This window comes from Crotalus tigris, unplaced genomic scaffold, assembly GCF_016545835.1.
Source record: "Crotalus tigris isolate CLP2741 ecotype Arizona unplaced genomic scaffold, ASM1654583v1 scf7180000024454.734221, whole genome shotgun sequence".
NCBI lineage: Eukaryota > Metazoa > Chordata > Lepidosauria > Squamata > Viperidae > Crotalus > Crotalus tigris.
Genome location: NW_024100623.1, coordinates 1 through 26,683, shown reverse-complemented (window position 1 = coordinate 26,683; position 26,683 = coordinate 1). Strand labels below are relative to the sequence as shown.

At 38.9% G+C, this 26,683-nt stretch overlaps 1 protein-coding gene across 3 annotated transcripts in view; it reads right to left on the bottom strand.

The window, feature by feature from the left end:
• The window catches only part of CSRNP3 (cysteine and serine rich nuclear protein 3), a 32,936-nt gene extending 15,882 nt beyond the window's left edge, over positions 1-17,054 (bottom strand). For 2 of the 3 annotated variants that reach the window (XR_005555340.1, XR_005555341.1), the window contains exon 1: positions 12,954-13,284. Coding sequence is in view for 1 of the 3 variants with exons in the window: in XM_039332218.1 (XP_039188152.1) it covers positions 12,954-13,101 (148 nt within the window). In the remaining 2 variants the exon portion in view is untranslated. Of the gene's footprint in view, positions 1-12,953; positions 13,285-15,511 lie in introns of those variants that run through there. The other variant, XM_039332218.1, reaches the window with a different exon arrangement.
• Positions 17,055-26,683: the final 9,629 nt, after the last annotated feature.

Below are 26,683 nucleotides of genomic sequence, written 5' to 3'. Positions count from 1 at the left end.
GGCAATATGCTGACTCTGTAAACTGCTTAGAGAGGGCTGTACCTGTTATATGATAGCCAATTTCATGATTCCCAAGTTTGAAAAATGCCACAAAATAAATAAATCTCATGCAGGCAGTCCTTGATTTACAACCTTAATTGAGCCCAAAACATCTGTTGCTAAGCAAGACATTTGTTAAGTGAATTTTGCTCCATTTTACAACCTTTCTTGCCAGAGTTGTTAAGCGAATCACTGCAACTGTTAAATTAGTGACACGGTTGTTAAGTAAATCTGGCTTCCCCACTGACTTTGCTTGTCAGAGGGTTGCAGAAGGGGATCGCATGACCACCGGACAATGCAACCGTCGTAAGTATGAATCAGTTGCCAAGCTCCTGAATTTTGATTGTGACCATGGGGGGATGCTGCAATGGTCATAAGTGTGAAAAATGGTCATAAATCACTTTTTTCAGTGTCATTGTAACTTTGAACTGTTGTAAGCCAAAGATTACCTATATAATACAGCCTGCCACCGGGCTTCCCATTAACAGGGGATCCCTAGGCTTACTGGGGAAAAAACCCAACTTAACGGCTTTTCAGAAGATCACAAGGGGTAGTTCTTGTGTTGTATTTGACATTTCAGGAATCAGCCAGACTTTCAGCAACTCTTAGGTAAAGAAGTTCTTTATACACCATTAGCAGGTAAATTCTATCAAGAGTTTCAAAAATAGCCCAAGGAATTCCAGAGTCAGGAGAGGATGCTGGAAAGTGGGTGGGAAGGAGGGTGCAATAAATGTGGTGTGTGTGTGTGTGGCTAGTTAAAAATAAACCTGTGGTAGGAAGGGAAAGCCTGGATTGCCTCATTCGCGCAAATCTTAGTGTGAATGACTGTCAATCCTTTTGAGCTTCTACGCATAAATAAACTGAGGTTTGTCTGGCTGAGATCCAAAATGTGAACACTTCCCTCCACAATTCCAGCTATTTTACTTTATGTCAAAAGCACATTATAACAAATATAAACGGTATGGCTCCCCGACACAGTAGGGCCGGTTTTCAACCTCAGGGCGATGTACTGTAGCTCATTTATTTGCCCTCACAAAAACAATTTAAGAAGAAACATAATCTTGAGGCTAAGAAGACTGAAAACGTAGAATACAGGTACTCCTCAACTTACAACCACAACTGAGCCGAAAATTTCTGTTGCTAAGTGAGACAATTGTTAGGTGAGTTTTGCCCCATTTTACGATCTTTCTTGCCACAGCTGTTAATCGCTGCAGTTGTTAAGTTAGTAATAAGGTTGTTAAATGAATCCGGCTTTCCCATTGCCTTTGCTTGTCAGAAGGTCGCAAAAGGGGATCACATGACCCTGGGACACTATAACTGTGATAAACATGAGCCACGTTGTGGACTTCAACTCCCAGAATTCCTCAGACAGGCACACTGGCTGAGGAATTCTGGGAATTGAAGTCCACAAGTCATGAAAGGGCCAAGTTTGAAGACCCCTGGTCTAAGTGCTATTGGTCTTCAATGACCATTCAAAGCAAAGTGACCATGGGGATGCTGCCCCGGTCGTAAGTGTGAAAAATAGTCATTTTTTTTCAGTGTCATTGTAACTTGGGACAGTCATTGAACAAATGGTTGTTACGTTGAGTACTAACTATAATACATTGTAATGTGAAGAGAAAAACCAAGAAAATTGTGTTTAGATGGCTCGATGAAATTCTGAAAATGAGGGAAGTGGCAAATCTAAAGAAAAATAACCAACCATAAAGCAAATTATGAATGTGGTAGAAGAATGTTTACAAGAACAGAGAGATATGAAGATCTGAAGTGTGAAAAACAGTCATAAGTCATTTTTTTCTGAGCTGTTCTAACTTCATACAGTCACTAAATGAACGGTTGCAAGCCGAAGACTACCTGTATTTTGTAATTTATATCTATTTAAAATAATTTAGGTTGTTTTAATGCACAAAGTGCAAACTCATAAGAAGGTAATTCACAAATAAAATAATAAAAACAAAGCATAAAAAAAATATCTAGGGAGATTCTCAGTCATCCAGGTCATGGCTGCTTTTTCTGTAGGTGACTGGACTTTCTTTGCTTTTCCTTGAAGACATTTCGCCTCTCATCCATGGATGAGCAAAACATCTTCAAAGAAAACCAAGGAAGTCCACCTTTGGGACAATAAAATTAATAAAAGACCAAGAACAAGAACAAAACTGTGCAAAATGGACATTTCATTCAGTTCAAGTCGGAAAAAGTTGCCCTCTCATAAAATACAATTCAAACCATGGTCATTGGGAAAAGGAGAGATTTTGAAAGCTTTCCTCACGGATTCGTATTTTCCCCAACAATCCTGGGAGGTGAGTTTGACTGAGGTGACTTTTGACTAGTCTCTCTCAACCCACCCAACCTCATAAGATTGTTGTTGTGGGAAAAAATAGGAAGAGGAAGGAATATTAGCTATGTTTATTGCCTTGAGTTATTTATAAAGTGATAAAGGTGGGATAAATATCTAATGATAAATAAACGAATAAACAAACTTGGTAACTTCCACGAAGAAAGTGTTCTCAGGCTACTTAAAAGAATTTCCCCTTTATTCCACTCATTAATTTGCCTGCCCTACAAGGCAAGCAAGGAGGAAATAGATCCATTAAAGAGCTTAAGGGCCAGACTGATTGAATCTTGTCTTTCGTGTAACTTAACTCAAAGATGCATAAGGGTTTAAACTTTAAAGTTTAAACCCTTATGCATATATGTATATATCAAGTCCAACAATGGCACACTTCTATCAAATTCAGACCTGGACTTCAGTCTTATTCCAAATATGGTTTTGCTCTTTTTATGTGAGAGATGTTTTAATACAATTAGACAACTATGATTGATGGGAAGTCTGTAAGAGCTCAGGAAGGGGAACCGGCCCCCTCAAGACCACTAATTCAAAATCACAAGGAGCTGAATGTGTGTTTTTATGCTTGCATAACAAAGGGCAACATTACTGAACTGTGTGTGGACAGCAGACCTTTTATGCTGATATCTGCAGACTCAAATCTAAATGGATTTTAAATTCTCTTGATTGCAGCATTATCTTTTTGCAAAGATATGTTCCTGTATTCCATGAATATTAATTCTTTTGACTCAATTTCATGAAAGGGACTCCCAGGATCCTGGGATAGGAGGTATATGACACAGTTTAATCAAGACTTCCTCAACTTGGTACAGTCCAGAAGAGTTGCACCATAAAGGGCTTTCCATCATTATTTCGTGTGTGCCAGTTCTGGAACAGGAAGCTTTGCTTTCAGTCACACATGCTCTTATCACCCTTGGATAGACTATTATAACTCTACATGGGCCAGTCCTTGAAGATCTTTTGAATACATCATCCGGCTTAACTTTTAATTATTACAGAGTACTTATAACTGTCTATATAACACTATTAATGCAGATGCTGCATTGGCTGTCAGTCAGCTTCCAGTGCAATTCAAGATGCTGGTTATGCTTAAAGCCCTTATACAGGAAATATACACTCATGACTACAATTGGGATCAGAATTTCCATTACTAAGCAAGGCGGTTGTTAAATGAATGTTTATGACCTTTTTGCCACTGTTTTTAAGAAAATCCCTGTGGTTGTTAAGTGAATCTTGTGGCCATTAAGTGATTCCAGCTTCCTCCATTGACTTTGATAGTCAGAAGCCAGCTGGGAAGGTTTCAAATGGCAATGACCCCAGGATGCTGCAACTGCCATATAAATACGTGCAACTGAATTTTGATCACATGATCACACAGGGATGTGATCATGTGATAAATGTGAGGACTGGTTGTAAGTCACGTTTTTCAATGCTATTGTAATCTCAAATGGTCAGTAAACAAATGTTTGTTAGTTGAAGACTACCTGCATGCTTTACGACTTAGATATATCTCTAAGATGTCTTTCTCCAAGTTGAATATGCCCATCCAGAGACACTAATAGGGAATGCGCCCATCCACTAGACACCACAAGAGTCCCAAATCTGTATGAAGGTCACATACAGGGATCTTGTGACTGAGTGTTCTCAATTATGACCTCCCCCCCCACACCCACTTCAGCAAACACTTATATATTTGGAACATCCCATGTTGTATTTGCAAAATGTTGTAAAAACATGGTTCTCTGGAGAGGCATTTGGGAACAGAATCTATCTGTTGTTGTTTATGTTATTAATTTTTCATACTTTAATCTATACAGCTTTGTAATCTGCAAGCCACTCAGAATGAAGCAAAATGTTAAACATGTGCACAAATAAATAATAAATTCTCAGAATTCCCAGTCAACAGATTAGCAAAGAATTTTTAGAACAGTGGTTCTCAACCTTTTTATACGGCGACCCCGGTCATAAGGACGCGCCGCACATGCGCGGCGCACACGCGCAGCGCCGCCCCATGCGCAGCGCTGCCCCCATGCACAGCGCACATGCGTGGCGCTGCCCCCTGAGGGAACAAAATGGCAGATCGCATTGTTTGGCGACCCCCGTAAAATGTCGTTCGACCCCAAATGGGGTCGCGACCCACAGGTTGAGAACCGCTGTTTTAGCGTCATAATCCCAAAATATTTGCAGGAGAGCAGGACAAAACAGATTGGATTAAGAAAAAAAAGGGTGCATATGACCAAAGTATTTGTTGCCACCCAGATCCTCCTAATTTTTGTAGCCCTGATGTGGTAGCCTCCATACTCATAATTAATTCTAGTTGTTTCACAATTGTAGCCTTTATCTATGCTTCTGAGGATGCCCAAGGATTAATATTTTATTCAAAACTGTACTGGCATCGTAGAGGCTTATTCTCAAAAATAATCCTAGCTGGATTGATTTTAATTCTGTATAGACCAGTGATTCTCAATCTTCGTGTGACGGTGACCCCGTCACATGGCCGCGCCGCGCATGTGCGGTGCGCATGCATGGCGGCGCCCCCATGCGCGGCGGCGGCCCCGGGGGGGATGGCGGATCGCATTGTTTCGCAACCCCCGTAAAATGGTCGATCGACCCCAAATGGGGTCGCGACCCATAGGTTGAGAACCACTGGTATAGACATTATTTCCTCCGTGGTGAGCTTTATAATCTGTGGTCTCAATCAATTTCATATTCCCTTACCATAAATGTGTTCATATCATGTACTAGAGAGGGTCATTTCTTAAGATTAAGTGCATTTTGGACTCAGTTAACATGCAAGATTCATAAACAACACTGGATTTAAATAGGATTCGTATTGTACTGGTCTTATGTAAATAAGCAATGCAAATCAAGGAGAAGCAGAGAAGGGGAGAAGGCTGTCCAACTCTCTGAATGGCATCTAATACCACTGATTACAGGATTCTGCAGGTTTGTCTATCCAGACAAGGGATATAAGACCAATTTTTACAACAGTGACATTCTTGCTTAGTTGACAGATTCCAGCTGATGGTGTAGGGAAATCCATTCAAACAGGAAGGCGTTTGTCCCTTATCTTATTATATATCTGCATGAAATTATTAGCTGCCATTCAGAATGCTGAACTACAGAGGCATCAGAATTCTGATGACAGCCAGCTCTTTTTCTCTGCGACAACAAATGGGCAGCCTTAAAATCAAATAAAGAAATAAATAAATCCCAAACTGATGCCTGAAATCCCTAAGAGGTTTGAGGCAAATTTCATTCAGAGAAAGGACACTTTTTATTAGTTGGCAATTCAGTGTTTGGGGATATCTCAATATGATTTAGTTTCCTCTTGAACGAACATGATAGACTGCCATTCCACCAAAATCTTATTCTAGATCAGTGTTTCTCAACCTTGACAATTTTAAGGCATGTGGACTTCAACTCCCAGAATTCCACAGCCAGCAAGGAATTCTGGGAGTTGAAGTCCACATGCCTTAAAATTGTCAAGGTTGAGAAACACTGTTCTAGATGCTCAGATGGTAAATATGGCAGCAAATGCACTTCATCCACCTAGGCTGGTGAAGAAGCTACTTTTAGTCATAAATAATTTACAGTAGAAATTCCTGCGCATATAAAATCCAGAGTAAATCAGAGAGCAGTAGTTTGTAACTTGTAGCAATGGGTTACATTTCAATTAGTTCAATCTCAGGGTTACAGGATACCATGTTTCCTGAAAATAAGACCTAACCGGAAATTAAGCCCTAGCATGATTTTTCAGGATGCTTATAATATAAGCCCCACCCCAAAAATAAGCCCCAGTTAAGATCATCAGCCAGACGGATGCATTTAGTACTGTATTTCCCCAAATATAAACCCTAACTGGAAAATAAGACCTAATGCGTCTTTTGAAGCAAAAAGTAACATAAGATACGGTCTTATTTTCAGGGAAACATGGTATGTAGTTGGTGGTGTTATGATATCAAAGAATCGACAGAGCCTTTTTGGGAGGGATCAGATTTGGAAGGAAAATTTAAAACTTAAAATCAGTGAAATTCAGAGGTTAACGTAGTCATTTTGCCTCCTAATTGCCCAAGTTCTTTCCCTCCCTCCCTTCCGTAGCTCCACCCCCATAGGGACCGCTTAAGTCCGGGCCCTCCCGACTTCCCCTCCAAGGGGCCACCAGCCCAAAGAGGTCTCTCACGTTGGCGCCTCTGCCTAACAGGGCTTGTAACATTGTAGTATTCAGTCATAATCAGCAGTCATGCACATGGGGCAGTGATGGTCACTATCTCTCTGCGGTGACTCACATGGGATGATGGTGGTTGATCTCAGGCAATAAGAACTTACAGGGAAGATGGTAGTCAATCTTTAATGACATCAACTTGCCCAGAATGATGTTAATCAGCCTCTGGAGGTGGCAACTTGCCTAGAACAATGGCGGTCAGTCTCTGGTGACAGCAACTTGCCTAAAGCAATGGTAGCCAGTCTCTGGTAGCAACAACTTGCCCAGAACGATGGCAGTTAGTCTCTGGTGACAGCAACTTGCCTAAAACAATGGCAGCCAGTCTCTGGTGGCAACAACGTCCCCAGGACAATATTAATCCGTCTTTGATGACAACAACTTCCCTGGAACGATGGCAAACAATCTCTGGCACTAGCAGTCTCCCTTGTCCACTCTTTCGCCCTTCTCTGACCTCACTCCATGTAATCTCTTTTTATCTCCCACAGCTGATCCTATAAAGAAAAAAAACCCTACCTCCCATTAAAAGACTTATGTCAAACTCTTCCCTAACTCTCCCTCTGTCTAACATACTCCAACGAGGGAAAGGAATTAAAACTCCCCAAACTACCCTCTCTCCCTCTGGTTTGTCCCCAGTGAAAGAGAAAGAAACAATAAAACTTCACCTTTCCCCACCCTTCTGTCTGTCTGTCGTCTCTCTCTCTCTCTCTGTCTCTCTATCTGTCTCTCTCTCTCTCTGTCTCTCTATCTGTCTCTCTTTCTCTCTGTCTCTCTATCTGTCTCTGTCTCTGTCTCTCTCTCTCTCTGATATAAGCATGTAAGCCGCATCAAACATGTCATGCCATTTGGATGCACATATCACTGCCCAGCACTTCTTGTTCCCTCTGAGTCCCCGTGCATGGATGCAGAGTTGTGTAAGAACCGTGGACAGACGAAAAGGGTTCATCACACACCTTTATGTAACTATACCTTGCTGTGAGAAAGATCTCTGGCCTCAAGTTTATATGGCATTATTTTCAAGGAGGAGGAGCAGGTAGTTCTCAACTTACAACAGTTTCTTTAGTGGCCATTTGAAGTTATAAAGCACAGAAAAAAATGACTTATATACCATTGCAGCACCCCTATGGTCACGTAATCAAATTTCAGATGCTTGGCAACGGACTCATATTTATGACGGTTACAGTGTTCCGGGCTCATGTTACCACTTTTTTTTAAAGTGACCACTTCTGACAAGGAGAGTCAATGGGGAAGCCAGATTCACTTAACCGCCCTGCGACTAACTTAACAACTGTGGGGTTTCACTTAACAACTGTGACAAGAAAGGTTGTGAAAGGAGGCAAAATTCACTTAAGAATTTAGCGACAGAAATGTTGGGCTCCCTTGTGGTCTTAAGTCAAGGATTACCTGTATTTTCCCTAGCTTAAGCCTTCATGAGAGCATGTTGCATGAGTAGAAACACAAAATCTAGAGAAGCAGTGCAATCTGCGATACATTTTACACATATGTTACTCTCAACTGGTAAAATACATACAGTACTATATCACATACATACTGCAGTTAAGTACCGGTGGTCCTTGACATAAAACAGTTTGTTTATTGACCGTTTCAAGTTACAACAGCACTGGAAAATGATTGTTTTTCATAGTTATGAGCTTTGCAGCATCCCCATGATCAAGTGATCAAAATTCAAATGATTGGCAACTGATTCATATTTATGACAGTGGCAGTGTCCTAGAGTCACGTGATCACTTTTTATGACAAAAAAAGTCAATGGGGAAGCCAAATTCACTTAACTACCAGGTTACTAACTTAACAACGGCAGCGATTCACTTAACAACACTGGCAAGAAAAGTCACAAAATGAGGTAAAACTCACTTAATAAATGTCCCACTTAACAACATACATTTTGGGCTTAATTGTGGTTGTAAGTCAAGGACTACCTGTGCTTGCATCCAGATACCTGACCCAAGTACATATGTCATAGCATTAGTATGCTAACACCAACATGTACATTTCTTTATTTGCACCCAATTCCCCCTCGACTATAGTTAGTGGTCTGCTGTCTTCTTAAATTCTCATATTTTAAGTCAGTATCAATGGAAGATATTCTCTCCTGGTTTGGATTTATTTTTTTTCTCCCAGAGTTAGAAGTTTGGACAGTCAAGGAAGCTTCAGAGTCACAAAATAGCAAGATTCCAATGGCACAATGTCCACCATCTTCAACAATAATGTTGAAAATATCACCAAGAGAAATTAGAAGAAATTCTCAATTGTCTGGAGAACAAAGATAGGAAAAAAAGGTTCCTTTTATCAGAGAAGAAAATTGAGAAATTGTAAAGTGGCTTTTGAGACAACATTAATTTGGACAAAGCATTTCATTTATTCCATGTGAATCACAACATTCACAGTTCAACACTTACTAGAGGGGATCAGACTGGAAAAATTTGCTGTGTCACAATGTCCATCAATAGCTACCATATATATATTCCAGTGTATAAGACGACTGGGCATATAAGACGACCCCCAACTTTTGAGAAGATTTCCAGGATTTAAAAAGTCGTCTTATACGCTGGAAAATACGGTACAATTGAATTTCTGTTCATAGATGAGCACAATAGGAGCTCCATTCCTTTGCTGCTAGAAAGCGAGTGTTGCCCACCACTGCTTCCCTAATGCTTCCTGAACTCAGCTGGTATTTTTTTCCCCATATATTTTATTGATTTTTAAAAACATAAATCACTTAATAGTTGGTAAACAGTGTGTTTGCTGGGTTTACATTTATAAAGAAAAATTTAAAAATTTAAATGGGATTTTTGAATGTTTTGTCCTGCTGGCTGTGGAATTCTGGGAGTTGAAGTCCACATGCCTTAAAATTGTCAAGGTTGAGAAACACTGTGTTAGTGCTTATTTCTGTAAAAAAAATAGGGCTGGCCACTAGGGGGCAGATTGGTTTTAAATTCAGAGAACAGTTACCCGGCGTATAAGATGACCCCCGACTTTTGAGAAGATTTTCAGGGTTTAGAAAGTCGTCTTATACGCCGGAAAATACGGTATTTTTGCTGTTCGCAAATCCATGTGATATTTACAAAGATTTAGAAAAGCAGTCACAGTTAGCTACATATAACAGCATGCAGAAATGTCTGTATTTGGCTTTCTTCCTTTCTGACGTATCTTTTAGAGCTGAAATTATACGTTCACATAACTGTCACACTCAGTGGGGTTTACTTATGAAGGACTTTACTTCTGAAGGGCATCAGCGACCTTATTTATTTACTTGTTAGACAGACAAAAACAATAATAATAAAGAAAAAACATCTATAATGAGATGTAAACTATAACTGAGATATGCATGGACTAAAAGGAACTTTATTGGTTAACCTCTGAAAATGAGGCAGAGTCTAGAATAGAGAAATGACTTCCACTTGGAAAATGTCTTTTTTTTCTGGTTAATGAACAGCTAGACCTGATTAGTTAGGAACTAACTTAGTAACTCTACCACAGTGGTCTCTTAATGAGATGCTTGTGGCATGAGGAAGGGGGAAAGAACATTGTATAAGGTTTGTTTTTTAAAAAGGTCTGGCTGCATGTGTTGTGGGAGAAAGAAAGGCAGAGAAATACCGATTTATGTATGAGTCAAAACAATTAGATTCAATGCATGTAACTGTAAAATATAAAACAGACTTTTCAGCCAATTAAATTAATCACTTTAAAGCTGGCCTTCATGCTACTGGGATACAACATTTTACAGCCATAATTTATCACCATGGTAATGAGAGAACTATTCCTGACCCAAGGAGGAAAGTTGGCAAGATAACAAGCAACTGTCAATGTACACCAGGGATGGCACCATTTATAATATACCGTAATTTCAATACAAATCTCAATGGAACCTTACGTGGCAACTTACAAATAGTGCTATCTATTGTAGTTGCCAAGTTAAGGATTCATCTGCAGCTCAACTCAACTCAGCTCAACAACTCACCTGCAGCCCCAGTTCAACTGATGTTATAATCTATAGTTGAACATAGCTAAATATGTTTATAAATTCTGTTCCTCCTTGTATATCGCAGCGCATTGTGTTCTTCCTTATTTCCCAGTGGTTTTTGCCAGTATATTTCACTGTACAGCTTCTTACCAAAAATATCCCACTTATCCCTACCTTTACGTGGATGGTTATTCTCTTGCCATTCCTTTTCTATCCCCAATAAAAAGAACAGAGGATACAATCATATAACAAATCAGACCATGGGTTCCTCTTCTTCAGTACTGCTTAGGCAAGGGGTAGTCACACTGTATCTCAAACCTAAGCACCTTACTCAACATATTAGATGGCAGAGGACAATGGAATGTAAATTGTAACACTATTTGGAAGACCAGAAAGACTCTACCCTACTGGTAGTGTCTCTCTAGAATTTCAGAAGGGCTCTATTCCTGCCTCGCCAGGAAGTAAGAGGAAATTCCACACAAAACAGCTGCTCTACCATTGTCTCCCTCTCATCCTTTTCTCATTTATATTCACACACTAGAATATTTTATCTTTTTTTTTTCTTGCCAGGAAGCCACCAGAACTGATATTTGTTCTTCAATACTTTCATACTTAAGTGTATCCGGTTCAATCAATCTTTAATTATTTGATTAGTCTCATAAACAGAAACCATAAACATGATTTACAGAGGTGAGATCACATGAATAGGATTCAGATGATTGGACTAAGTTGGCTTTCTTTGATTTTACAGAGCCGAGTTCATTTGTACAAACTTTGTGCTTAGCATTTGATTACTTACAATTTATAATGCAAAGGCTATAGAAGGACAGACCTTTCACCCTCACTCTTCCCATTAAACTGTTATACAATAATATAGGTCTGGCTTATTAAAGTTATTATTTAAATTATAAACACTGATGAAAATAGTGAATAAGCAAATTAAACACTTTACCATAACTAATATAGATAAATTATTGCTAGGTTGCTGCATCTGGGTCCAAGGTCTTCTATTAACCCTATTTAGTTATTTAAAATTCCATGAATTCTGCCCCTGTTTTTCTATACAGAATATTCATATCAGCTAGTGAGACAGAACAACCTAAAATACAAATGACTTAAACTAATAATGTCCATGAGATTAACATTAAAGCGTACATAACCCTTTAAGAAGAGCACCCCACAATATTCTTTGCAGATCATGCTTTCTGTGAACCAGACAACTGAATGACAAATGAAACAGCTGAACAATCATCTGAAAGGCAAGCTTTGACACAACTTGACAAAAACCACCCTTGGAGGGTGCTTTATATTCTAGACCTCGTTTCACCAGTTTTGACGTCGGTGGGCATCAATGTGCCTGCCATCATCTTCCTTAGTGTCTGCCAGAATCCTTGACCAAGTTATTTTTTTAATAAATTGGAAGTAAACATGTTGCAAATGAAAGCAACAGCCTCAATACCTAAACTGTATATCCAACAATGTCTTTTGGCGCCACACAGATCCTAGAAGCATTTTTCGTAACTAAAAATGGTTGGAGGCATGGAGGCTTGTATCTTATTTGAAGGTGCGCCCAGTTGCCCAGAAAAAAGGCAAAGTCAGCTGAAGTCTTGGAAACATGCTAGGATGTTAGATGAATTCTGTGGAACACTCTTATCAGTTTCCCTTCTGGGAATGGGTGTTTTGAGGTTGACTATATCCACCATGGCAAACATTTAAAGAGCACCTATTACATCGTTTCAAAATTCCAAATATCGTGTTTTCCCGAAAATAAGACCGTGTCTTATATTAATTTTTGTTCCAAAAGACGCAGTAGGCTAATTTTTCGGTTAGATTTTATTTTGGGGGAAATACGATACTAAATGCGGTCATCTGGCTGACAATCTTAACTGGGGCTTATTTTTGGAATGGGGCTTATATTACAGGGGTCCTGAAAAATCACGCTAGGGCTTATTTTCCGGTTGGGTCTTATTTTTGGGGAAACACGGTACATGCATCAGTCTAAATATTATAAAACAACCCTGTTGCTCAGGTTTGCCTGTCACAAATGTGATGGATATTAGAGATCATACTTCCTTGATGATCTGATGAATTCACTTCTTCACATGTACGGCTCTCTCTTGCAATCTAAAAATTCCAATCTAAAACCCAGTTCATACATTTGGTTCCAAACCAGCTGCTCATATGATGGGAAGCACACAGAGGACACCTCCCAACTGCTCCAGTGGTGAGACGCCAGCTCTGGTACTCACACTCTATTTCCATTGAGTAGAAAATTTGGTGAATACAGAGGAAATCGTAGGCACGGACTTTCATTGTCTATAATGAGGAAAGGCCTCTTGCAAAGTAACTGTAGTACTTACGGGTAAAATGATTTGAAGTGGAAGGGTTGACACTATCCCCACTCTCAGCGCTTTCGCTGCTAGAGATGTCATCATCTGATTCCCGCACAGAGGAACAGGGTGAAGAGCCGTCAACTTCTTCAAACTTCCTCTTTAAAATTCCACTCATAGCTGCACTACTGTCACATGTACCTACAAGGGGAAACAGATACAATGAAGCCAAGGAATGTCTGGCTGCAGATTAAACAATTAAGATCATTAGATTTATCCTCAATGAATTAATTGTCAATAGCAATAGCATTAATAGGTGGACTAAGGAAACTTACTGTGCTTCCCTCCCCCCACCTTTTATTTTAATTTAAAACACCTAAGCTTCAAGCACTGATATTTGGACCAAGAAAACTAGCTGTAATTTCCCCTCCTTTTAATTAAAAAAAATGTAAACTCTGACAGCTAAAATAATTCCTGTAAAAGGTACATTTTAAACAGAAAGACTGTATATCTGAATTAAAATACCCAGTGCCAGTCACATGGTGGTTCACTAAGGTTTAGCCTCATGCAAAACTAATCCTTGAATCAGTGTTGATGTTTGTGTGTATGTCCCAATAGTTTAAATTTGAAATGCTCTAGTTTTGAGTTCAGATCATCTTTTTTCATGTTCAAAACAGGCTATATTGATTATTTCAAAGAGTTCTGGAATGAAATACTTCTGAATTATCAGAACAGCCTATTGCAACGTAGAAAGAGCTGCCGTGTTCTTCTTGTACTCTGGTTTGTTTTGCATAAAAGAAAAAGACACATTCTGTCACAATGGGAGGTAATTAATTTAATTCTGTTTAATAGTTAAGCTAAATTAACCTTTTGTCACAAGGGTTCTAAAATATTCAGAGATTCTCAATATTGGAAAGATTCAGTTTTGGGAACTGAAACATAACCAGGTAGTTAACAGTCATGTCAGATTTCTCTCTTAAGTTCCAAGATCTCTTTCAGACTTCAAAATATCATCATGCTAGGTTAAAGAGATTGATTGATGGATGGATTATATATGTATAGGGTAGACTAATATTTTATTTTAATCAGGATACGTAGTGTGTAGTGGAAGAAGAAATAAACAAGATTTGTGATAAAATTAAGGATTTAAGAGATCAGAACTAGAATATATCTGGAAAGGATACCTGAAGTGATAATGTGTTTATTTAAGGTTAAATTTGACTATGGTAAGTGTAAATTTATAAAGCTTAAAAACAGGTTTAGAATTTATAGAAATTTAATTTAGAAATTGATTATTTTAAATATATTATGCTATTTGAGGGAAATAGAGAGGGAATATTTAATGCATTGATTTGAGTTATTCATATACGGCTTTATTGTTGGATGTTTGATTGTCTCAGCATCACAGTGTGTCTCGAGCACTTTGTTCTAAGAAATAAAAAACCAATAAAATGTGTTTAAAAAGAAAAAAAATCCTCCCCATACTGATTCAGATCCAATTGTTTCCCTCATGTAGTTAAAAGACTGTATGCGCGCACACACACACACACACACACACACACATACTGCTCACAAAAATAAAGGGAACACAAACGTATAGGACCCTATACATTTTTGTTCCCTTTATTTTTTTGAGCAGTATATATTCTCTAAGAGAAATTAAATACACTTACTTAAGCATCTGTTTTGACTTTGTTTTCATTTGTGTTTAATTTTGGAAGAGGCATGTATTATCAGAAAGGGCAGGCAATTTTAATGCTTATTCCTTTCCACTCCTTCTGCACTCTATCTATGTTCTCCTCCCCTTTTTTCTCTCTCTGCGGAAAATTATAGCAGTAAATTTGCTCCCCTGGTCTACATTCCCCAGCCCACATTTCTCTGTGTTTACACATTACTGTGTTCATTGTGGGAAGTTGACCTTTTACTTGTGATGAATGAAACTACAGTTCTTGTGGTCTGGAGGTTGTTGGGTTATATCTCTATGTTTAGAAGTAAAACAATTATAAATATTCATTAAACTGTCTTTTTTTCCCCAATCCAGTGAGAAAGAATCAAATCAATCTGTTCATGCCATAGCCACCGAACATGTCTCAAAAGGCAACTGCAGGGTTTTCCAAGGTCAAATCAAATCACTGACAGAGCAGAAATTTGAATTCAATAATTGCTGAGGGAGCAAGGAACAATAAAAACAAAACGTTGAACAGGGCAGAGGCTAGTGCACATTCTCTCTCTCTCTCTCTCTCTCTCTCTCTCTCTCTCTCTCTCTCTCTCTCTCTCTCTCTCTCTCTCTCTCTCGTCGTTTAATGCAAATAATCAAATAGCCTCTTGGGGAAAAAACTTGAGTTACAGAGAATTCTACAGTACAAAGGCAAGCCATTTTCAGGAATAAAAAACCACACTGAGATAGGATTAAATGAATATTTTTGGCAAGGGGATGCCTCTTATTCAGCCCTTGATGATTCTGATAGAAACACATTTTATATATATAAAAAAACTCTTCTGCTTTATTAATTTATTTTCATTGCTATGAATCCCTTTTTAATCCTTCCAGCAGGCAGCTTTTGGAATCCCTTGCCCTATTTCCTTACCTTGCTTGTCCAATTGTAGCCTTACCCATGATGCTCCTGTATGCTCAATACTATACTGCACACACGCAAAGATTGTAGTCAAAAGTGAAAAATGAGCCCCATCAGTACAAGCAACATTATGATGTCACAAGAAGATGGCTCAGGTCATAATTGGGTGGGTATATTTATTCTCAAGCAGGAGCTTTTCCATTCTGACATCCATTTCTATTCAACCATTTATAAACAATGTGAGTATGAAAGCGAAGCAATCATAATTTTTTTCTGAGAAGCATCCTTGACTCATCTAAACTTGGAAGCTAAGGCGTCTATTTCCTGGATTAGGTTTAATCAATGGCAATTTGACTTCATCTAAAATGGCTTGAACGTTGCTTAAACAAGCAGTGATGACGTGCCAGATAAAAATACACTGCCACACAGATTTCATTTTACTTGTCTTTGTAGAATTTTTCCTGAAAAAAGTCTCTGCTATATGGTGAAGATTGCAATTTTGAACAAATAATAATGTCCAATAAAACTAAGATATTTCTTCATTTACTCACATAGAAAGTTGATCAGCCCGGCCCCAAGAGCCAAGCAAGACATCAGGAATTACTTCTGAGGAGTTTCTTTTATTGTTCCTTATCTGTAGAAAAGAATCTTGCCAAGCTAAAGCAACTATTTGTGCAACTATTTGCACAACTATTTGCACAACTATAGTTATACTCTGGGAATTGTTAGAGAGGAACCTCTTAATTCTCTTTTTTCCAGCCAAACTATCTCAACTTTGCTGCCTCTTCGCTGTCTGGAATACAGCCCCTCCTTCCTGGGAATAAAACTACATTCCACCACAACTGATATGATATGATCAGTCCTCAAACCCCATATTCCATACATATTTGAAAGGCATTAAACCACAGAAAAGACAGTAAAAAATTGGAGCTCACTGGATCACATTTGTTATGAGAGCAGGAGACTTTCTGCACATCAAAAATTCATAATCAAAATGTTCTGGGCAACATGCAGAGTAGAAGTAAATTAGGGATGATGCACAGGAAGCATACAGACAACATACAGAATAAGTAACATCTAAATTCTTTAGTTTAAAATAAAATGATAGTGGCTTAAAATGGGCATGCATGGAGATGTCATGTCTCCAAAAAGTGAGAACTGCAAATAGTAGCATTTCCCTAATTTTCAGAGTTGAATACAGGAATTGCTATATATTTGTTATGGGTAGACAGGGGAGAAATGAACTTACAAGAAAATGCTATGCTACGTCCAAGTGAATTTTTCCTACATCCCTCCCCTCTTTATACTTAGGAGCGAAGAGAAACTGTGAACTAGCTAGCCAACAAGCTCTCAGGAAGCCAAATAAGTCTATAGGCCAGCTGCTTGCTAGTAGTTTGTTTTAATGATACCTACAGAGAGCCTGCTATTTAGGTAGAGAATCTTGAAATTGTGAAAGGACTAGTGAGCTCCCAGTAGAACAGTGGTTCTCAACCTTTTTAATGCTGTGACCCCCAACTGGTCGTAAGTCGAGGACTACCCAACCGGTCGTAAGTCGAGGACTACCCAACTGGTTGTAAGTCAAGGACTTTCCCTGCCCGGGAGCACCGCACATGCATGGTGCTGCCCCCTGAGCCGGCCGAGGCGTAACTGGCAAGCGGCAGAGACGGAGCAGGCCGACTACCGGCTGGGTCACCAGCTGGCCCAGCCCAAGGGAGGTAAGGCACCGGCTGGGCCCCATGCGCACCAGCAACCTTCCCTGCGCCCGCCGGCCTCCCACCTCCCACCCCTGGCCCTCTTTTACTTACATTTTTAGTAGTTGCTCAGCAGGGAGGGTTGGAAACTTCCAGTCAGCTCACCTTCGCTGCAGACAACTTGCAGCACCGTTTGCAGAATAGGACTTTTGGTGGGCTCACCAGGGCAGAGACAGCCTGGACAATTCCTATTGGCTTTTGAAAACCAATAGAATTAGATTCTATTCAAGAGAGTCTATTCTATTGGCTTTCAAAAGCCAATAGAATAAACGGGAGTAGCACAGCTAAGGAAAAGGGGGGGAAATGGCGGATTGCGTTGTTTGGCGACCCCCGTGAAATGGTCGTTCGACCCTAAATGGGGTTGCGACCCACAGGTTGAGAACCGCTGCAGTAGAACATCCTTAGAAGCCATCATCATGACAGGTAGCCTACTGTAGAGATATCCTTCACTTTATATTCAGCCAGTCCATGAACAAGCCCAGAAAAAAGGATTCATTTTGCCTTGATTATAAACAAGTCTTTCCTTCCCGAACAGCCAAAACAACAACAATCAACTGTAGAGAATGGGTGAAACATCTTGAAAATTAAAGGATCCCAGCCCTAAAATCTCCGTAACAAAGAAACAAACTGGATGATGAACCCAGAGTTCCAAATTCTGGGACTACACACATTAGATAGCCTCTTCTTTTCTTTCATTCTTTTCAGGTTCAAAATGCTAGTGGATCAGGCCAAAGGCCTTCCCCTGACCAAGATAGGTTGCCTTTTATAGATTTTAAAGGTAACCTCAAGCATTTTAAATTGTATCTGGAAATGAACCGGTAGCAAATACATTCTTGGCATTGCTTTGCATTCAAAGTTGATCCAGATGTTCTGTGAAGGTAATTTTACCCAAAATGCATTACAGTCATAGATCACAATGTCCTTAAATTGCATATTTGACCATGGCTAGATCAGCTTCTTCAGAAAAAAATAAGGAAACTAGCATTTATTTCCATAGAGGTAAAACATAAGCAGGTGGATTGCTGGCAAGATAAAAACTGTTTGGGCATGATATCGGCAAATTATTATATTTTTCTTATCAACTCGTATAATTGCATCATATGTTCTAATCAAATACGCAGAAGGTAAAATTCTATGCTGTTGCAAAAAAACTACATAGATATGTCTGTGCCATTATAAAAATATTATGTTTAACATACATTTCAATAAATGTGAATATAATTGATATAACACTGAATCCAATCCAGGTTATTATTATCTGGACCATGGTTGAGCCATGTTTCCACATGAATAAAAGTTATTGTGCTTGAAAAGGGATGTGAGGCTTCTAATTTAAAGAAAACAATGCACTATGGCAGAATTGCAGGTCTTTTAATACATTGTGTGTAAATCATGAGTGGCCAATGCATTACCAACATGAATGCACAATCTAGGTGGATAACAACATTTTATTGCATATCCAGTAGGTGGCATTGAACTTTGTTGTTACTGAGTGAAATAAGTATTATACTCTCTCTCTCTCTCTCTCTCTCTCTCTCTCTCTCTCTTTCATCTTAAGTTCATGACTGAATTCTAAGTCTTCTATGGGCCAGTCAGTGGTGGGATTCAAATATGTGAACAACCGGTTCTCTGTGTGGATGCCACTTCCAGAAGTCCATTCTGGGCCTGAGCAACAAAAAATTAGCTACTGGTTCTGCCGAAGTGGTGCGAACCAGCTGAATCCCACCACTGGGGCCAGTCCTATTTCTTTATGATTGTCCAGACAATCAAGGCAGAGATTTTGAATTCTAATAATACTGGGTTTTGTCAAGTGTGGAAGATCCGGTCACATGTGAAAATCCAATTAAACTGATTTATTGCTACTCAGTCTAGGTACAGGAATAATCTCAACTAACAGTTAGTACCTGTTAGGAATTAGATATGGGTCAATGGAATTCACAGTGCTTTTTTTCTATTAAAAAAAAAAAGGTGCCAGAACTCACACACATCATACAACCCCACCTTGCCTACCCTACAAGGTTTCATCCAAAAAAGGTGCTGGAACTCTGGGCGTTCTGGGCGTTCTATGAGGAAAAAAGCCCTGGGAATTAAGGGTGGTAGTGGACTTAATTTGCTTGTGGCTACATAAAGATTCTAGGCTGATCCCTCTTTTAATTCCGTCCCCAGTTTCTGCTACTCCTCCCCCTATAGTTGTCCATAAATATACAATAACAATAACTAACCTAAACCGTATGCAATGCATTTGCTTATAGGCAATATTTTCCCTTTATTTCTGATGATGAACATTCTGTAATAATGAATTTCGAATAAACTAATTCTTTCTAGTCAAATATTGAGAGGAAATCTTTATGTAGTAAATTATAAACAGAAGGATGAGAGACGAGAGGACATTTTAAAGTCATTAGCTGCTTTATGTCTGGATTTCAGAGTATTAAAAGAATTCTTCATTATCCTATTACAGCATATTCAGTATTACGACTAGCATTATTAGCTGCTAAAATTCTACGGAAAAAAGAGAAAGATTATTTTGTTAAATAGTTCATCTTTTGTTTTGGTATTTTGCAGAAGGTATAAAATATATTGTAAGCCGAGCATGCTCTATGATAAACACTAGATGAACACTCATTTAAAAATCCATTTCACATTTAAAAGATAAGAGCTCAAAAATTTATTCATCCATGTAATTGTCAAAAGCATCCAGGAACATCAAAACTCAGTGGATCCGAATCCAAACATGGCATGGAAGTATTAAAATATATGATTCTGTGTATATGGTTAAAATTATTTGTAAGAGGAAAAATAATGTTTTTAACTGTGTTTTTCTTCTGACATTATAGATTTATTTATTTGTAAAATTTATTGGCCACCCATCTTACCACAGGATAACTGGGTGGCTTACAGTCTTAAAAAGATAAAAACTATGCAAAAATGAAAAGACATAAATAAAATACTGTAAGGATCCAAATATTTTAATTGAGCCCCAATTAAAATATGGTGAAGGAGGGAGTAGGATTGGGGGGGGGGAGATGGGATCTATTAAACTATCAAGACATATATAGTATTTGGATTGTTATATATGGATAATATCTAAAACCATTTGGATTGTTATATATGGATAATATCTAAAACCATTATTTTTATTATCAGCACTGATTATTTTGAAAAACAGTAACAAACTATAAAGTGTGACTTAAACACCTATGTTTAAATTCAAATCTCTGCTAGTTCCATCTTTTCCAGCACCTGTTTCCTTTAACTCTGTTCACAGCCTTTGCTGTTTACTGTTCTAAATACATGGAGCAATCCATTGGGTGCCCCCAGCGACCAGCATCTCATCAAAATGACGAAACGTCTATTGTGACATCATGACACAAGCTCCATCCCATATGTGCATGCACGCATGCACTATAAGTACAAAAGAGCACAGAATTGCATTGCGATATCAAAATGCAAATTTTATCACTGGTCTTCCTTACTCTCCCATCACCATCATCTGCAGATCATGATGGCAATGCAATGCTTCTCTGTAGAAGCGCAATACTCAAGATTCCTTGTGCATGGCTTTGCAAATCAATACCCACAAATCTCAATCCATTGTCAAGCATTAAACACTAATTTTGCCATGAACCCTAGTATTCTTTCCGAGTTCCTCTAAATATAAAAATGTGTCCTCTTGCTAGAATGGTGGTGAGGGATACAGTGGGACAGGTAGTAGACGAGGAGAAGAAGATTGTGTGGGAGAGAAGAAACATTTCACTGTGATTCAAAAAGGTAAAAGAATAATTTTTACCCTGTCCAGTTGTTTCCAACTCTATGGACGGTGCTCATCTCCATTTCTTAACCAAGGGAGTCAGTATTGTCCAAAGACATTTTCTGTGGTCACGTGGCCAGCATATCTATACATCAAGGTGCATGGAATGCTGTTACTTTCCTACCAAAGTAGTACCTATTTATCTACTCGTGTTTGCATGCTTTTGAACTGCTAAGTGGGCAGGAGCTAGGGCAAGTAACGGGAGCACAACCCATCATGCAGCGCTCAGATCTTGGACCCACGCAAGCTGACAAGCTCACCGTCTTTAACCACTGAGCCATCTTGCACCTCTGTGATTCATAGCACAGCAAAAAAAAAGACAAAGAAGGTGACAAGGAAGACTTCACAAGACTGCCCTGAATGAATTAAATTTCCAGACTTTGTTGGCTTTTCTAAGCTCAGACTTTTTAAATAATTGCTTTCTCCTTTTGCTTTTCCAAGGCCCTGCCAATCAATCAATATCACTATTAATATATCACCTACATTAACATTTATTAGTTTAAGGAAGCATGCTGATAGGAGATCCCCAGGGACGGTAAAATTATTCAACAAAGGACGGCAGTGAGGGAGGACAGGTTCAGAAATCCTCTGCTCAGACACGGGCTGCTGTTCAGGTTACACTCAGGAGGGAGGACTGCTTAAATACAGGCTTTTTTTTTCTATTTTGCACACGTACGATTATGTAACTTCAGGTCGGCTCGCATTAAGCACTTACAATGGCAACCATTGGAGCTGAACACCATTCCAAAATGTTCAGCTTCCTTGTTTTCAGGGCTGCCTCTAAACACTTTACTGCTTGAAAGGTAGAGCAAAATGTGGTCTCTCCTCAGAACGTGACAAGACTGCCAACTGGTTCCACTTATCATTTAGTAGTGGCTTCCAACATTCCTGGAAGCCACACATTCATTTAAGAGACACAAGGCAGACATCCCTTTCAACGGAAGGGATGCTAGGACAAACATCCGAGTTCTGGGGTTCTGGCCATTGTTCTTTGCTCTCTGAGGTGGCTACCTTAATTCAACAGGACTGATTCTACCCTATTGTATACCCTGGTGGACCGGCAACCATCTGGTATGCTTTCTAAGTATCAGAATGGTGCTCATTTACAAAACAGACATTACAAGCACCAGCTAATCAACTATATATTTTGAGAAATACTGTTTGATTTCTAACACTTATATATAGTTCATTTACAGTTCATTTGTATCAATAATTTTAGCTTAACCAAAATATATTTGCAATCATATGTTAAATATGTTGAAACAAAACCTCTCTAATAACTTTAATGAAGACTTATATTTAACAGCTTCTCAAATAAAGACATATTTAATAGCAACTTATAGCCATCATTGGAAGTTATTTGACCAATGGTAAAATTAAAACAGAGCCACAAATATAGCAAAACTCTGAGATGTTCATCATGAGGAACAAACTGAATTATGTGAGCTAAAAGGATTGAAAAATTATCATGATGTATTTCCATAAAGTTGAACTGAATAGTTTTCGGGATGTGTTATTTCAAAGCTGAAAATGTGAGGAAAATATGGATAGAAACAAAAGAGAAAATCAAAAGAGAAAGAGGACAAGGGTAAAGTATAAATTAATATTATCTCTGGTAAAAGTCTATTAGTGCTGGACAATTTGGCCTTCACTCTCTGTTTTCCTTCCAGTTTATCTCAAGTTTCCCATTATGCTCTACTCTATCTTTCTTTAAATCAGGAGTCTTCAAACTTGGCCCTTTTATGACTTGTGGACTTCAACTCCCAGAATTCCTCAGCTAGCGTGCCGTCCACAAGCCATAAAAGGGCCAAGTTTGAAGACCCCTGCTCTAAATCCAATAGAAAAGTTACCCAATAGAAAAGTTAATTGCAGCAAGGAAAACATTTTATATAATAACTATATATTGCAAATTTCTGATAAAAAATGAATATTTTATGTACAATTCCTCAACTTCCCACCAATCTCTCTACTTGACACTTTATCACAGTTCCCCGATCCAATAGGATAAATCTGTAATAGTGCTGGAAGACAACTTGGCTTTGAGATTGAATTAACTGCATACACTCCAAAATCTTAAGGCAGCACTAAGAATGAAGGGTCATCTTTAATGTGCCTTCATAACTGGAAATGCCTTTAAGGCTAAAGATATGTCAAATTCTCCAGAGAAGTATCTGAAACAGGGTATGTTTTTTTCAATGGCCAGTTGCTATACCCAGGGGTCTTCAAACTTGGCCCTTTTATGACTTGTGGACTTTAACTCCCAGAATTCCTCAGCCAGCGTGCCTGAGGAATTCTGGGAGTTGAAGTTAACAAGTCATAAAAGGGCCAAGTTTGAAGACCCCTGGGTATAGCAATTCTATGGAATGGATTTATACCTGGATCCAACGAAGAACCATCATGGAATATAAGTGATTTATTTAGTCTCTTCCTCATGACTGACAACTAATTCTTCAATCTGATTACATTAGAGCTCCACCTTCTCTGAATGTAAGCCTCCATGTTCATTTGAAAATTTGATCTCTTTTGATCCCCAGTAGTGCAGATCCTTATCCAGATCCATGGATTATGATAATTATATTGATAGTTCTGAAAACGTAGGGGCTTTTCCTGGAATTAATTATTTGCTAAAGCAGGTGCCTCAGATGGCAGAAACTAAAGAGCACAGATAGTAAATAGCCATTCCCCTGCCCCTAAACTGGCTTTGTAGTGGATAACAAAGCAGAGGCTGTTTCATAATATAACCTGAGCCACCTAAATTAACTTGCCAATTCAGACAATTTTTGTGCAAGTAGGGGACAACGCAGTAAACTGTATGTGTCCAATTTTTTTCTTCTGTTCAATCATGTCTGATTTTCAGAAAGTATTGGGACAAGTCCATGTAGTTTTGTTGGCAGAGTGTTTCAGGTGTTTGGCTGTAGGTCAGTGGTGGCGAACCTTTTAGAGACCGAGTGCCCAAACCACAACCCAAAACCCACTTATTTATCGCAAAGTGCCAGGGGCCCATCAGCATTGTGGTGCCCTCAGGGGGGCATGCAAGAACCAGGGGCACAAAAACAGCCACTGCCAGGCCACGGGGTGCAGATACAAGGTGCTGCACCAAGCAAGAATGGGGTAGGGCTAGTGAGTTATCACGTAGGCACTAGCCCTGCCTCATTTGCAGCGCGTGCATACTCATGGCCCCGTGCACGCACACGCACATGTAAAATGCTTCCCCCTCCCTTTTCTTCCAGTCCATCAATCGATAATGGTTGGTGACCTCTACTCTACCACCTCTACTCGAGCTTGCTAGTCGGCTGCTTTGCCTCCTTTGTGCTGGGCGGGGCTCCTGCTCCGGGTGATGGTGGCGGCCTGGTGGAACTGCTGCTGCCGGCGGCATGCGTGCCAACAGAGAGGGCTCTGAGTGCCGCCTCTGGCATGTGTGCCATAGGTTCGCCACCACTGCTGTAGGTTTTTCAGGAGTAGTTTACCATTGCCTGCTTTCTAGGGCTGAGAAAAAGAGATTGGTCCAAAGTCACCCAACTGGCTTTGTGCCCTAGTTGAGACTAGAACTCATTGCCTCCCAGCTTTCAGCCTGATGCCTTAACCATTACACCAAACTGGCTCTTATGTCTGGATATACCGAGGAGAAAAAGAAGAGATATTATTACGTTTTTTGTTTTATTTTACTATTTGTAGAGTTCCATTTTTTTAAAAAAATGGGGAAAATCAACAAAACAAAAACAAAAGGATTAAGAATATAAAAACATATCCCATGGAATGTATATAGGAAGCCAAAAATAAAAATGTTGATTAAAAATTTTTAATATAAAAAATTATCAACATAATTAGTAGACTGCAGCTATATTCAGCTAGGGTCAGCAAAAGAATATCAGGATATTACAGTCAGATTAAATTGCAAAGGCAGTATATGGTGGCTAACAAAAAAGGAAATTATTATTTTGTTGATAATTTGCCTATATAGCTTGGAACCAATCATGGTTCCCAGATATCTTTAAAAAAAACTAAGCCACCTATATGGGAAATACTAGACTAAACAATCTACATGAAATGTATGTATTTCCTCAGCCTGCTTTAGTATCATCCTTATAATGTAATTTGTCTCTGCTCTATAATTGGGTTTGAGCAAAGACAGACTAACAGTGAACTAACAGCAAACAAATCTCTTTTTCCAAAGATCTGTCTTGATCTCCAGATTACACCTGTCTCATGAACTACATGCAGCCATCTGTTCCTTCCTTGGGAGAGGCCTTCAAAAGAGCTGGCTCCTCTACATATCTATTGAGAGCAGAACATTGTTATTGTCAGCAAATAGATGTGTCCCTGAATCAGAATGAATCTTTTTTATTTTAGCTGGATAGCATATGAGGCGCCATTCATTTTGCAACTAGATGAACATAAAACAGAAGGCAGAATTAATATGGTTTTGCATTAGCCATTCTTCCCCATTTTGTCAAATATTGTTCAACTTTTCACTTACAGATTCTAAAAGCAATCTGTGGCTAAATAAGCTTTATATCTAAGAGTCATTTTTCTATCGCATTTTTCATTCGCTCCCACAAACCCTATGCTATTGAGTCTTAACTCTTAATATGCTACACTGTGATAGCAACATGTAGCTCCTCTTCTAACAATAGGACCACTAAAGCTTATATATATATTTGGCTGAAATCTACAATCTTTCTTTTACAAAATTTTTTTGCTAATTAAATAAGTACTAGCTATGCAGAGGGTTGCCTCTTGTGATTTTAGTTATGTGAAAAAAACTAAGTCAGAATATCAGCAAATAGCCCGAGCCTGCAAAGATGAAGTGAAGAAAGCCAAGGCTCAAAATGAACTGAGGCTTGCGACCAAAGTCAAAAATAACAAAAAAAGCTTCTTTCAACATGTAAAAAACAAGAAAAAAGTGAAGGAAATGATTGGTCCATTAGTGGGTGGAAGTGGCAAGAAGGTGACAAGCAACAGGGAGAAAGCAGAACTATTTAACTCATTTTTTGCATCTGTCTTTACACAAAGGGAAAAAACAGACCAACCTATCAAAAATAGTGCCACAAAAAACAAAACAGAAACACAAGTTAAGATAGGCAAGAAAATCGTTAGTGAGCACCTGTCCAGCCTAGATGAGTTCAAATCGCCAGGACCAGACGGATTACACCCCAGAGTTCTCAAGGAACTGGCAGATGTGATATCGGAGCCACTGAACTATATTTTTCAAAGATCCTGGAACACAGGGGAACTACCAGAGGACTGGAAAAGAGCTGATGTAGTTCCCATCCTCAAAAAGGAAAAAAAATGGATCCAGGAAATTACAGACCTATCAGCCTGACCTCAATACCTGGAAAGATCCTGGAAAAGATAATCAAACAACGAATCAACGAACACCTAAAGGCAAACAAAGTCATTACTAAAAGCCAACATGGGTTTGTCAAAAATAGATCATGCCAGACAAATCTTATTGCATTCTTTGACCAAGTGACAAAATTAGTGAATCAGAGGAATGCTGTGGACATAATTTATTTGGACTTCAGTAAGGCATTTGATAAAGTAGATCACAACCTACTACTTGACAAGATAGAAAAATGTGGGGTAGACAGAACCATCACCAGATGGATCCGTAGCTGGCTG